The sequence below is a fragment of the Cricetulus griseus genome, chromosome 2, assembly GCF_003668045.3.
Source record: "Cricetulus griseus strain 17A/GY chromosome 2, alternate assembly CriGri-PICRH-1.0, whole genome shotgun sequence".
In the NCBI taxonomy this organism is placed as follows: Eukaryota; Metazoa; Chordata; class Mammalia; order Rodentia; family Cricetidae; genus Cricetulus; species Cricetulus griseus.
In genome coordinates, this window is record NC_048595.1 from 338848089 (window position 1) to 338861683 (window position 13595).

The window sequence follows — 13595 nt, forward strand, 5'->3', positions numbered from 1 at the left end:
AGAATTGTCCCTCCTTTCATTTACAAATCCACTGTTATACCATTTTATGTACGTGGGATAAAAAGTCTTGAACATATCTACTTCTCTCCAGTTCTGTGTCTGGTACCTTTGTCCAAATTACTGTCACCTTTCTCCTGAATTACTAACAAACTGCTCTCTAAATTAAAGAACCACTGTTGTTTCCTCCCTCCATCTTCGTTGATAACTCTCCTCCCCTCCTCCCTCACTCTTTTCCTACTTCCCTTCTTTCTTTCCTTTTTAGTTAATCATAGAATCCTAGTATATAGAATAAATAAATGAATCAACAGTTACATTCATCTTATATGGAAATTGGATTTTCAAGCTATTAACACCCTCACTACCCCTCTACACACACATACCAAATTGCAAGATTCTCATAGTTAACACCCATAATGCTAGATCTCACAGGTGTTATGTTTGTTCTTGTCTTCTTTGGACTTCCAGCAGGTTTCAATTGTATTGACTTTCTCCACTTTAGTTCCTGCCTCCCTGGATGTTACCTGGTTTTTCACAGGTTCCTGCAAGAACATTAAACATTAGTCTCCTTAGACTAAGATTTGCCCACCACCTCATGCTGGACTCTTTTACTGGGGAAACCTTGTCATACCTGCAGCCTTAACAATTTCCTTACATACTTGATGAATTTAATCCTTAATACAGATTTCTCTGTGAGCTCTGAACCCAGGACCCAGACCCCTCTAAGTCTATTTATCTGGGTAGGCTAAGGGTACCACAAACTTAACATGGGCAGAAAGAGCTCTGATTTGTCATCTTTCCATGCCTGAAATTAATCATCCTCAGATACTTTCCCTTTCAGAAAAGACCCCAGTGCCTCTTCTCTTACATAAACTAGACAGTAAGAATTAAGCTTTAGTGTCATCATAACTTACCCTATTATAGACAGAATTTATTTTAACACACACACACACACACACACACACACACACACACACACACACACACACACACACGTATAGTTTACCTACTTCATTCTGGTTTGCCACATACACATATAAATTTATTTTATTTTCTTATATACCAACCACGTTCTCCCTCCCACACTTCTCCTGCCTCCCACACACACACCTTCCCCCAACCCACCCTCACCCACCCTTCCAAAAGGGTAAGGCCTCCCTGGGGAGTTAACAAAGCCTGGTACATTAAGGTGATGCAAGCCCCTCCATCTCTGTATAAAGGCTGAGCATCGCATCCTACTATAGGGAATGGGCTCCAAAAAGCCAGCTCATGCACTAGGGACAGATCCTGGTCCCATTGCCAGGACCCTCCTCCAAACAGACAAAGCCATACTACTGTTGCCCACATGCAGAGAGCCCAGCTTGGTCCCATGCAAGCTCTACAACTGTTGTCTAGATAGAGTTCTTGAGTCCGCATGAGCTTGGTTCAGCTGTCTCTATAGATTTCCCCATCACGGTCTTGACACCCCCACCCCTCATATAATCCCTCTCTTTGACTGGACTCCCAGAGCTGGGCCTGGATACACACATATAATTCATCTACTTCTCTCTTTTATCACATCCAGACCCTTGTTCTAAATTGCCATCCTTTTTGTACCTGAATCACTATAATAATACCATAGATTTTTGTACCATAGCCCTCTTCTCTTGGCCTATACCTCTCCAAAACCATTTTTCCTCTAAAGTCAGAGCCTATCTCTTTTTCAATATCCAAACCTGCTGCTGTCACATGCTTCCTTGCTTAAAAGCCATCAAAGTTGTACTGCTTAGAAAATAAAGGGGGAATAGCCTAATTAGACACCTTAATTTCCATCACGTACCACTTTGAGGGCTACATATTATTTCGTGTTTTTGTTTTCCTGCACCCAGCCACACGGGCCTTCTCTCAGTTCTAGGAAAGTCACATGCTGTCTCGTTCTGAACATTTTCATGCATGATGTTCCCTCTGCTTCTGAGAGTCTCCACATCCTTGCCACACCACCACCGCCCCCCTACACACACACACACACACTTCTCTGTTCTTAACCTTTCTGGTAACATCAATATTTCTGAGTGCATGCTTTCTCTTTAATATCACTGACATTGTTAGCCATTCTCTATGCATAACGCTGCTTGTTTGATGACCATCTGTCAGTCCCCACAAGGTACAGGATGTGAGGCACAGTTTGCTCAGTCCATTCTCAGACCCTAGCAGAGTGCTGAGAGCATCATGAATGATCCACAAGTATCTGAAAGACAGATGAGCAAAACTCTCATCCTTTCCTTATTTTTTTTGTTTTATTTTTCTGAGCTCAACAGCAATTTTAGGTTGGAAAATAACAAAGGAGGTGAGATGGAAAGCACATTTCAGGTGGAATATTTCATGAGTTATTTAGAGTAGCCACTGATGAGTGATCTAATCCAGGAGATAAATGAGAACCCTTCACCCCCGCCAGCTCTCCTGAATGTAAGCTTCTCACTTGAAACCCTGAGGACACCCTTCTCTCTCTTCTCTTCTGTTTCAGATAACACTCTGACAAAATCAAAGGGCCTTTGTCAGCCAGGACAAAAACAATCAGGATCCAAGTGTATTTGTATGTCTCCAGAAGAAGACTGCAGGTATGAAGCTCTCTGAGGTGTGTCTGCAGAGGAGACCAGTCAGTCTGATGAAGAAGTCGACTGTGACACACAAATACAAAGCATTAATTTTCACATAACTGAAACTCCTATGTCCAGCTGAATTCATTTTTCCTATTGGGGAGCAAGATCTATTTAATTAGTTCTTCTATTTTTGAGGTTAAAATATAATTATACCATTTCCCCCTTCATTTTCATACTCCAATACCCCTCCTGGGAGCAAGGTTTTTAAATTATGTCTCAGCCTGGCTACTGAAGTTTGTGTTGCTTTTATATATTTAAGCAGTCTAATTTTTGTGTTAAAAATTACTCTTGTCCATTTAAAACTCTCAAGCTCAACTACATCATAGCCTTCCCTTCTCTATTGAATACAGTTTAAGGTAGTAACTCTACTAAGTTAGAGTAAAGAAAGTGTTGAGTATGAACTACACACTATACCACTCACACACACACACACACCATACACACCATACAATACCACACATCACACACCACACACACACACATCATAGACACCACACACTACACACTTGCTGGTTATTTCTTTCATGTTGGCAAGAAAGAAATACTAGATGTTCTCAGGTGATTACTGTCTTCTCTTTGTTGCTATAACTGCCTTTTCTTTACTGAACAAATCCAAGGGTGTCAACAATGTTTATTACTTTTAAGGACCTCTCTCAGCTGAATGCAAGAGAAATCCCAAGTATCAATTTCTTAATAAGGCTTTATTTCTCTATTTCACAAAAAAAAAAGGTGAGGAAAGCATGGTGGGTTGTGGTTTGAATGAGAATGGCTCATATATTTGAATACTTGGTCCCAGGTTTTGGAAATGTTTGGGAAAGGTTAGGAGGTGTGCAACTTCTTTTATGGTTTTATAAAATAAAATTCAGGAGCTAAATATTAGGGAATAAACCTGAGAGATAAACTGAATGACAGAGAAATCATCCTGACCCTCTCTCCACCTTCCCAGATAGACCAGGCTGTGCATCTCTTTAGGCCCCTCCTTATTCCTCCTGTGTGTCCCTCTATCTGTCTCTGAGTCGGCCGGAAAACTCTATGGTCCACTAGAACCGGCTAAATGTGGACTTCACCCTCCAGATCTCCACCCTCCCAACCAGTGTCTGACTCCTTTGCCAGTCTGGGAGAAACAACACAAACAAATGTCTGGCAACAATATGGTCTTACTGAAGGAGGTTTGTCACTGCCTTTGGGCTTTGAGGAGTCAAAAGCCCATACCATTCCCAGTTAGCTGTCTCTCTGCTTCATGCTTGTAGATCAAGGGGTAAGCTCTCCCCTACTGCTCCAGCACCGTGTCTACCTGTCTGATGTCGTGCTCCTCACCACAGTGGTCATGGCCTCTAACTCTCTGGACGAGTTAGTCCCAAATTAAGCACTTCATTTATAAACTGTTACTCATGGTGTTTTATCATTGCAGTAGAAAAGTAACTAAGGCATGGGTCTGTTTTTTCAGGGAAGACAGAAGCTCCTCCCTTTTGATGTTTTTTCCTCCTTTAAGATTCTTTCATGGTCTGAGATTACTCTGTTAGAACAAGAAGGAAGAATACAAGTGGAAACATTCTTGTTTTGTTTGGTTCTCTTTTTCTGAAGAATGGTCTCTTGCTTCATCTTACTTACTTTCTCAGAGTCAAATTAGATTCAGTTCCTGAGAAAGCGACAGAGCACATGTTACAGAGGAAGTCAACAGACTAGGCACCAGTGTGGGTGTGATATCTTTAACACTCATTAGCTCCGAGATTCCCCTGTACAAATGTGGACATGCATTTGTAAATTCTCAGTCCCTTTATTTAGGAGAGCACAGTGGGCCTTTTTCTCTAAATCCCACCAATGTACTTGAGTCCAAAGGTGGCTTGCCTTGTTCACCTCAGCTTTTTGCACAAATGGTTTCCTCCTTTTGGAGTCCTGTCACCAAAAGATGAAAACTTCTGGAAACTACCAGAAGCATCCACATTGTCCTTTTACAGAGGAGGTTTCTTGATGTGTCTGTGTGGCAGCAAATCTTAAGCATATATGCTGCCCCTGGAGAGCCCATCACACCTGTGCTACACCTTCAGTCCTCCCTCTACCCAGCATTTCTCCTCGTAAGGAGGGAAGGTGTTGAGAGTGCCTAGCCCATGGCTTAGTTCTTCTGAACAGAGAAAGCAGCCTTTTCTTCTAGGGCATAAGGCCTCCTTTCTGGAAATAACTTTGGATACTGGTGCAGGACTGTTAACTCTGAAGCAGACATCACCAAAAGAACTCAGATTTGAAATAATCAAACAGATCTGTGCTCTCAGCCAAGAGAAAAGCTGATCTCGTATTCCATTCTAGTAGCAGGGTGCCTTTTTCTTATCTGTGGAGATGAAGTGAGTGAGCCAAGGAATGACTTAAAGCCTCCTGATCTGAAGTACAAAACAAACACATTTAAAGCATTATATAGTGATGGAGAGACTGTGCAGCAGCAGTAGATTAGCTATTTAAAGTTCCAAGGAGGTACAGACCCTGGGACACATTGATCAGGGTAAGGCAAAACTACATTTGATATCAACAAAGAGAAAGAATGCAGTGCTGATGGGTAGTAGCAAAAGAAACAAACAAAAAAAATCTTAAGCGCTTAGAGATTTGATTGATATAATTGCCAGATATTAAAGAGGGACTTGGGGTTGGAAAAATAAAACAGGACAGTTGGTTGGGGTTAATCATAAGAAATCTTGGTTACTGAATTGTTCAGTTAAACATGAATTCAGTTGCAAGCAATGCCAAAATTAAGATAGAAATTCAAAGAGATGAGTTTCAGAAATAATAAAAAATGAAATTGGGAGGAGCAAAGCTAGAAGGAAATAAGTTGGCAGTTAAATAAAAAAAAAACCTAGTGACAAAAACTTGAGTGACAAGTCATTAAATTGGCTATGTGTCCTTCCTTGAACAGAAGTTATTCAGAAGATCTCTGTATATTTGATGTGGGATCCGGACAACACTTCACTTCATCTGCTTGCAAATTTTTGGCTGAAAAGTGTTTAAACAACAACCAGTTTCATTTTGTACATGCTGGTTCTTGCCAAGAAGGTCCACAGTTAGAATGGGGTCTTGAGAGGCTACAACTCGCATTGAATAGCACAACGAGAGTGTCCTGTGGCTATGACACCTGCTATGACTGGGAAAAATGTTCAGGTAAGCTACTGTGGTAAATATTTACTAGAAATGTGATTATTCAGACTTCTACTCAGATGGCATGGTTTATTTCCTCCGCACTTATGCATCGTATTTCTAGAATAACTTGACTTTAATCAAAATTTATTTATTTTTATTGAAATTTTAGTGATCTAAACAGAAAGGCAAAAGGTAACTAACCACAATTTAAAATTAGCTACCTTATTAATTTAGGTGTGTATCTTTCCAGTCTTCCTGTGATCAGGTAGTCAGTGTTATCCTTAGATTCCAACAAGAGGAATACGTTTCTGCTGTCTAGCTTCAGGCAGCCCCTGCCATATCCCAGTTGAAGAGTCTTCATGAGAATTATCTAATTTTTCCTTGTTGATTTAGACTCAGTTGAGCCAACTGTGTTATCTAGATAAGATTGTGTTTCAACATAGATACCTGTTGATGAAACTTTTTCCTTAAATTTCTTTAATTCCTCTACTAGTGACTGGGACTGTGCAGGACAGGCAGTGTTGTTCAGACATTCTGAGCCCAACAGAGTCCCACTGGACTCCCACACTGTTTTTCCCCCATGGAACAATCTTTGATCTTCTGCTGCTTCTTTTCTTCACCTGACCTATAAGGTCAACCAGATCTCCACAAAAAGCTCCATGACCCATGTGTACAGTGTCATTTCGGTTCCTTCTAATTCTCAGAGCACAGCCTAGGGAGTAAATAATTCAGAAAGGACTATTTGCTCAAAATTGCTTGAAATTGAACTACCAATATTGTACTGACATTCTCATTTGGATCACTATTTATAAAGACAGCCAAATCCATTAAAAAATTGTCCCTGGTGCCTCACACATCCCAGGTATTTCCCTACATGCAATAAATACACATGCATAAAAGATAAAATGGGAATATATTATATAGGATATTTTATAAATTGATGTGTTCATTTAATATAACATGATATAAATATAACTTTTTCCATGCCCTAATATTATTGTCACATAATTTTTAATGTCCACAAAAGTCTGTGCAAATATTAACTATGATTTATTTATCCAATGTTTAATTAGTTCAACTTTTCCCTGATATGTTGGCATTATAAACAGTGCTATGGTAGATAAATTTATCACAAAGTGTTCTGTTAATCTAAAATTATTTCTCTAAGATGTACCTTAGAAAGTGAAACTTATGGGGAAATAATATTTAATAATGGTTTTATTTAAACATTGACAATTCTTTACAATATACTTTTATCATATTCTTCCCCCAAAATCCTCCCAAATTATTTTCCTAAATATTATTTTAAAGTATAAAATGTTAACTGATACAAGGCATTAACCTACTTTCTGGAAATATTCTTATGATAATATGTTCCATTTTACCACATATGCTACTCAGCTGCTGATACCCTCATCAAGACTTGAGGTTGTTAATCCATTATAACCTGCCAATTTATGCTTAAGGTGTGGCATTTCCTTCCTGTTCCCCTTAAGTAGATTGCTGTTGGCATCACTGTGTAAGCTGAGAGGAAGCAGAGACTTCCAAGATAACACCTGCCCCTGAAATGGACAGTTTCATATAATTTACAGAAATGGTTAGAGATAGGATTTAACAGAACTCAAATGGGCATCTAGATTCCCCTTATGACACATTTTCAGGAAATGTCTCTGAAACTTGGAAATAAAGTGCACAGTTGAAACCTGTGGAGTTGTTCCATCTAAAGCCACCTCATGTTCCTAAGCATCTGTTTCCAGTCCCAGACGAAGGGTCTTCATTTGAGAGAAGAAGAAAGTGTCCTACTCAAGTCCACACTCCTTCTGATCAGTTTAAAACTAATAAAAATCATCTTCTTTGGCAGGCCACAAGATGTGCCCATAAAAGAGGGAAGGCATGGCTTCACACAGCACAGGCCATCTGGTTTAGGCCTCACTCAGGAGAATAAAATACCCAAGTCTTTAACCTCCATGCCACAGGGCAATTCCACATAAGAGAGAGAAAACAGGGGCCTGCTTCACACATTACCAGCACTAGTCACTATAAACTCTCTAGGATCCCTGTTTTAGTTGTTTGGCCAACAACGTTAACCATCTGACATCGCCCTCAGAAACAGTATTTTGTTGTAAAAAGAACTTCAAATATTATGCAGAATCCTTTCTATATTTAAATATAGCCATTTTCACTGAGTATTGTAGTACATGGATATTATTATCAGAAATATAGAGAGCCAGGCATAGGAGCTCAAACCTGAAATCCTAGGACTTGAAAGTCTGATGCAGGAGAATTTGATGAGTTCAAGACTAGGTAGGGCTACAAGGTGATTTCCAGGCCAGACTGGGTTAAAGTGTGAAATTCTGTCTCAAAATCCCTTCTACAAAAAAATAAAAGGGATTCATACAGCTGGATGATGATTTTTAAGATGGCCTCTGACTTTACTGGATAAGGTGAGATTTGGGGAGATGTTTAGCATTATCTTGCTTTCTTCCTTGTAATGAGGAAATTCTTTGCAGAATTCTTCATTTAGAAAGATTTTTTTGCTACTTTTCCATCAATCATTATTTTCAAATCTGTGTGACTTGAAAATAATAGCTGCAATACAACTTCCTTGAAGTATCAGCTTTACTAATGTCCTTCGAAATATCTGCTTTATATATTACCTATCAACTCTACTAACACAAGTTCATTTTTAAAAAGAAATACCAAAAACCTTGATTAGTGTATTAGTATTATTCAAATTAATAGAATATTTTTGGGGTAATAAAGCTAATATATAAGCATTTCTTAATAAAAAAGGTTTGCTTATACAATTAAAATAAAAATAGGTTCTTTTTTTATTAAATTATTAATATTTTCACATGTACTTTCCCTCTCCCTCTCCCTCCCCCCACCCCCATTCCTTCTCCCCCACCTCCAACCTACCCCCCACCCCATCCACCCGCCACTCCCCAGGCAGGGTAGGGCCCCCAACCAGGGCTCCACCAAGTCCACCAAATCTTCCTGTGCTGGGCCTAGGCCCCTCCCCATGTGTTCAGAGACAGAGCGAATCCCTTCAAGTGGGATGGGCTCTCGAAGTCCCTCCCACCCACCAGGACAAAACGCCAGTCCACCTCCAGAGGCTCCAAGGAGTGCAGGGGCCTCCCCATTGGCATCCATGATCAGGGGGCTGGATTAGTCCTGTACTGTCCTCCCAAAGAGCATCTGGGGTCGATATGCTTTCCCTTTTTCAGGCCAACTGTTTCTGTGGGTTTCTCCAACCAGGTACAGACCCCTTCGTTCTTCATTCCTCCCTCTCTTCAACTGAGTTCCAGATTTCAGCTCAGTGTATTTCTGTGGATGTCTGTCTCTGCTCTCATCAGCCACTGGATGAGGACTCTAGAATAGCATAGAGAGTATTCATCAATCTCATTCTAGGGGAAGGGTTTCTAGGCCAACTTCTCCTCCACTGCCCAGACTGTCAGATCATGTCATCCTTATAGGTCTCTGGAGATCTTCCTAGTTCCAGATCTCTTCTCGGACCTATAGTGACTCCCTCTGATATGGTATCTCTCATCCTGCTCTCTCTCCTCTATTCTTCCCCCAACTCAATATATCTGCTCCTCCATTTCTTCTCCTCTACTCTTCATCTTGTGCTCTTATTGTGGCAGCACCCACTTCCCTACCCTCATGCTCTCAATTAGCTCGGGAGTTCATGCCATTTCCCATTCCTGGGGTCCATTTATCCCTTAGAGTCATTCATGATTTCTAGTTTCCTTGGGGTAGAGGATTATAGGCTGGTAAACCTTTGCTCTATGTCTAAAAATCATATATGAGTGAGTACATACCATGTTTGTCTTTTTGTGATTGGGTTACCTCACTCAGGATGGTTTCTTCTAGTTCCATCCATTTGCCTGCGAATTTCAAGATTCCATTGCTTTTTTCTGCTGAGTAGTACTCCATTGTATAAATGTACCACATTTTCTCTTTCCATTCTTCAGTTGAGGGGCATCTAGGTTGTTTCCAGGTTCTGGCTATTACAAACAATGCTGCTATGAACATGGTTGAACATATGTCCTTGTTGTATGGACAAGCAGTATTTGGGTATATACCCAAGAGAGGAATGGCTGGATCTTGAGGTAGATTGATTCCCATTTTTCTGAGCAACCGCCATACTGATTTCCAAAGTGGTCTTACAAGTTCACACTCCCACCAGCAATGGAGGAGTGTTCCTTCTTCTCCACAACCTCTCCAGCATAGGTTGTCATTGGTAAAAAATAGGTTCTTACATAGCCAGCTAAAAGCACCTTTTTCTCAAGAAATGATCAGCCTCAGAAAGTTTTATTTTATAATTTTATTTATTTTTTGATAACTTTGTACATGAGTACAATGTCTCTTCACTATATCCAAGTCAAACTTCCCTCTTTTACTCCCCTTAGCCGAACTCAGGGTATTTCCCCCTCCTGCCTCCATATCTCCTTCTCCTCATCATCATCACCCTCCAAAGCCCCTGAGTACAGTTACTGGCTCTGCATGACTGTGGGACCATCCACCTGTGCATGGCAGCCCAGCAACAACCACACCCAAGAAGAAAAATTATTCCCTTTCCCCCAGCAGGCGTCAATTACCAATAGCTCCTTATCTCATGATCCCCTCTCCCTTTTCACTGGCTTGTTTCATACAGGTCTTATGCAGTTACCCACAGCAGCCCTGGGTTCATGAATACAGTGGCCACAATGTTTTCAGAAGGCAGCGTTTCACAGCAGTCCTCCCATCCTCCAGCTCATCCTTTCCATCCTCTCTCCTTTGATGTTCCCTGAGCCTTCTGGGTGGGGTGGGACAATATAAATGCCCTATTTAAGGCTGAGAATACAACAGTTTCTTATTCTCAGCACTTTAACCAGCTACTAGTCTCCACATTAACTGACTGGCCATGGCAAAAGATGCTTCTGGGAAAGACTGAGAGCAGCATTAATCTATGGATATAAACGTAAATATTTAGAAGGCAGTTTGGCAATATATCCACTTAACAAAACAACAGCAGGGACATCCCACACATGCACGAGCACACGCACGCGCGCGCGCGCGCGCACACACACACACACACACACACACACACTGCTCCTAGATCCTATGACCTTCTTAGCTATGGACTTTTAGCCAGTCTTAGAGTACCAGGCATAAAATGCCTCCTATGGATTAGGCCTCAAATGCAATCAGAAAGTAGCCGATTCTGTCTCAGCCAGTCTTTAACTCATGATCCAATGTCTGCATCACAGTGAATAAATAATATTGGGAGAAGCACAATCAAATAGTATGAGCTAATACATTTACAAAGAAAGAGAATTTAGAGATGTGTTTTATACCCAACCCACTCACTGAAAGTTGTAATTCTAGTATTGTTAAGTTGAATTGAAGTCCATCTTGCTTAAACTATGTTCATGTTTGCACTGGGCTCTTTGCTACTCATTTCCTTCCCTATTTAAAATGAAATTATAAAAAAAAAAGTTTAAAGTGGAATATCAAAGAAGCAAGATGTTCTCTTTTCAGAACTTAGAAGAGAAATGGCTCCCTTAGGGGACCTATTTTTATGGATATTAAATGTTCTTTCTGAATTACAAAAATACCCACTACCAACAAACCAGCCAACAGGAAGGGGAAATTCATTCAGCAAAACCCATTTAGCACCCCACCTATGGAAGATCCTGAACAGTCTGGTGAGGGGGCTGAACATAAGGGACTCTTTGTTCTCCTCAAACTATTCACAATCCCTGGAGAACTTACATTAAACAGTTCTGGTCTGACTTATTTTAACGCAAAGCAGTGTGATAAGAACTGTAGGAGAGAGACAAGTCTTCCGACCTGGATTTCATAAGTGTGAGAACTGAGTGCTGACAGATTCCTTGCTAGATGTGATGAAAATGGCCCTTAGGTGCTGAAAATAAATAGGTTTGGTGCATGCAAATCACAATGACACACAAAAAAAGAGTGGTGATGGCACCTTTCTGAGACCTGAGAGAACTGGTTTTCTTAGGCAAGGTGGAACAATCCCTTGGCTTTCTCCAACTCCATCCTTCTAACAATGAAGGCGATTTTCCCACTAACCTTACCTTCTCCAGTTGGCTGCAGTCTAGCTAAACTAGGCAAGTTCCAAGTTCAACAAGACACTCTGCCTCTGTAAGATAAGGTAGAGAGCAATCCAGAAAGATACCTGATAGCAACCTCTGTCATTGCTATCACACACGCGCACACACACACACACACACACACACACACACACACACACACACACACACGTTCAAGCACATTATAAAGGAAGATAATTTCATGAACACAAAATTTGTATGAACTATGCAGTGATTAGGTACCTCCAAAACTGGCTTTCATAGGAGAATTACCAAAATTAACTGCTTATTAAAAATACAGGTATAACCAAGTAGTGTTCTAGTATGAAATGAGGCAATATGACATTGAGTTATATAAGATGAGCATGGGGGTCATTCATCAAAATACCTGCCCCTCCCATTTACTAACTGTTTGATCCGAGGCAAACTCTGAGTTCAGGTTGTTCATCTGTAGAAGTGGTACAGGATGGTCATAGAGTTGTAAGGATTCAATAAAGTGTGTAAAGTGTTTGGCACAATGTATTGTTTCAGAGTTCATGTCCAACAAGTAATAACCATAATGTTAATATAAGAAGTGCCCAGAGAAAAGGACAGAACACATCACAGACCTTGTATAAATGGCTTAATAGAGTGAGTAAGAGAAACAACATGACTGGATATAGGCTATGAGGCACAAAAGGGGTCAGCAAGGGCCCAGTTCTGGAATCTTACTAGCAGGAGGGCACTCTGCTGTCTCAAATTCTCATCTCACCATCCAGCCACTGTTGGGTCCTTAGAAATATCACCCTCGTTTCAGCTTTCTCTTCATTGCCAGAAAGGAACTCAGTACTATGGTACTGAGTAAAACCAAGCCACAGTGGACTGAGATGACTCACACTGTCTCTTCCATTGCAGCCCACACTTCCAAATGTGTCTGCCTGTTGCCCCCACAGTGCTCCAAGGATGGAAACCAACTCTACTGTGTCAAAATGGGATCCTCAGCACGTGGAAAAACAGTAAACATCTGTACAGTGGGAGCCGTGAGGTGTGCAAACAGGAAGGTGGAAATACTGAACCCCGGGAGGTGCTTAGATTAGCATAGTTAGTGATAAATGAATTTACTGTTCAAAAACAATGCCTCCAAAAGCAGGATGGGCACAAGGAGAGGAAATGGGGAAAGTGAACGAATGTAAACATAGTACAATGACACATATGTCCAGGGCTGCCATGATAAGACCCATTACTTTGTATGATAACCTTAAATAATAATTTTTAAAGCATTATATGAAGAGAAAACTGGCATGACCATAAATTACTGGAAAAAGATCTTTTGTGTGGTCTTTATATCATTACCCTCCTACCAACTCGCCATTTGATCACCCCTATCTAATTCTAGTATGTGTTATTCTGTGTCTTATTTCTGAATTGAAATGTCCATATCAATCTGCTAAATCATCTTACACAGCACAAAATACACTGGGATTTCTGAGAGCCTTTGAAGCCTGTGATAAACATCATCCTCAAAATTAAAAACAATGAAACCTGTAGCATTTTTCAATGGACCAATAAACAGAAAGCTTCGGAGTCCACAATACACATTATAAACACCCAACCTTCATGTACTCAGTTCCCAAATTTCTCAGTTTCCACAATGTAGAAAGTACTGTTCCATGTCCTTGGTGGTACTGCTGGCAACCATCAGGGGATCACATTTTAAGAACACCTAGTTTTAAGGCGAATCACCCCACAGCTGACCCTT

General features: G+C 40.6%; 1 protein-coding gene across 1 annotated transcript in view; it reads left to right on the forward strand.

Moving 5' to 3' along the window:
* Nucleotides 1–13162, forward strand: part of C6 (complement C6) — a 75497-nt gene extending 62335 nt beyond the window's left edge. Inside the window, exons 16-18 of the mRNA XM_027401376.2 lie at nt 2501–2594; nt 5539–5780; nt 12752–13162. Coding sequence (XP_027257177.1) covers nt 2501–2594; nt 5539–5780; nt 12752–12933 — 518 coding nt within the window. The 3' untranslated portion in view covers nt 12934–13162. The remainder of the gene's footprint in view (nt 1–2500; nt 2595–5538; nt 5781–12751) is intronic.
* Nucleotides 13163–13595: the final 433 nt, after the last annotated feature.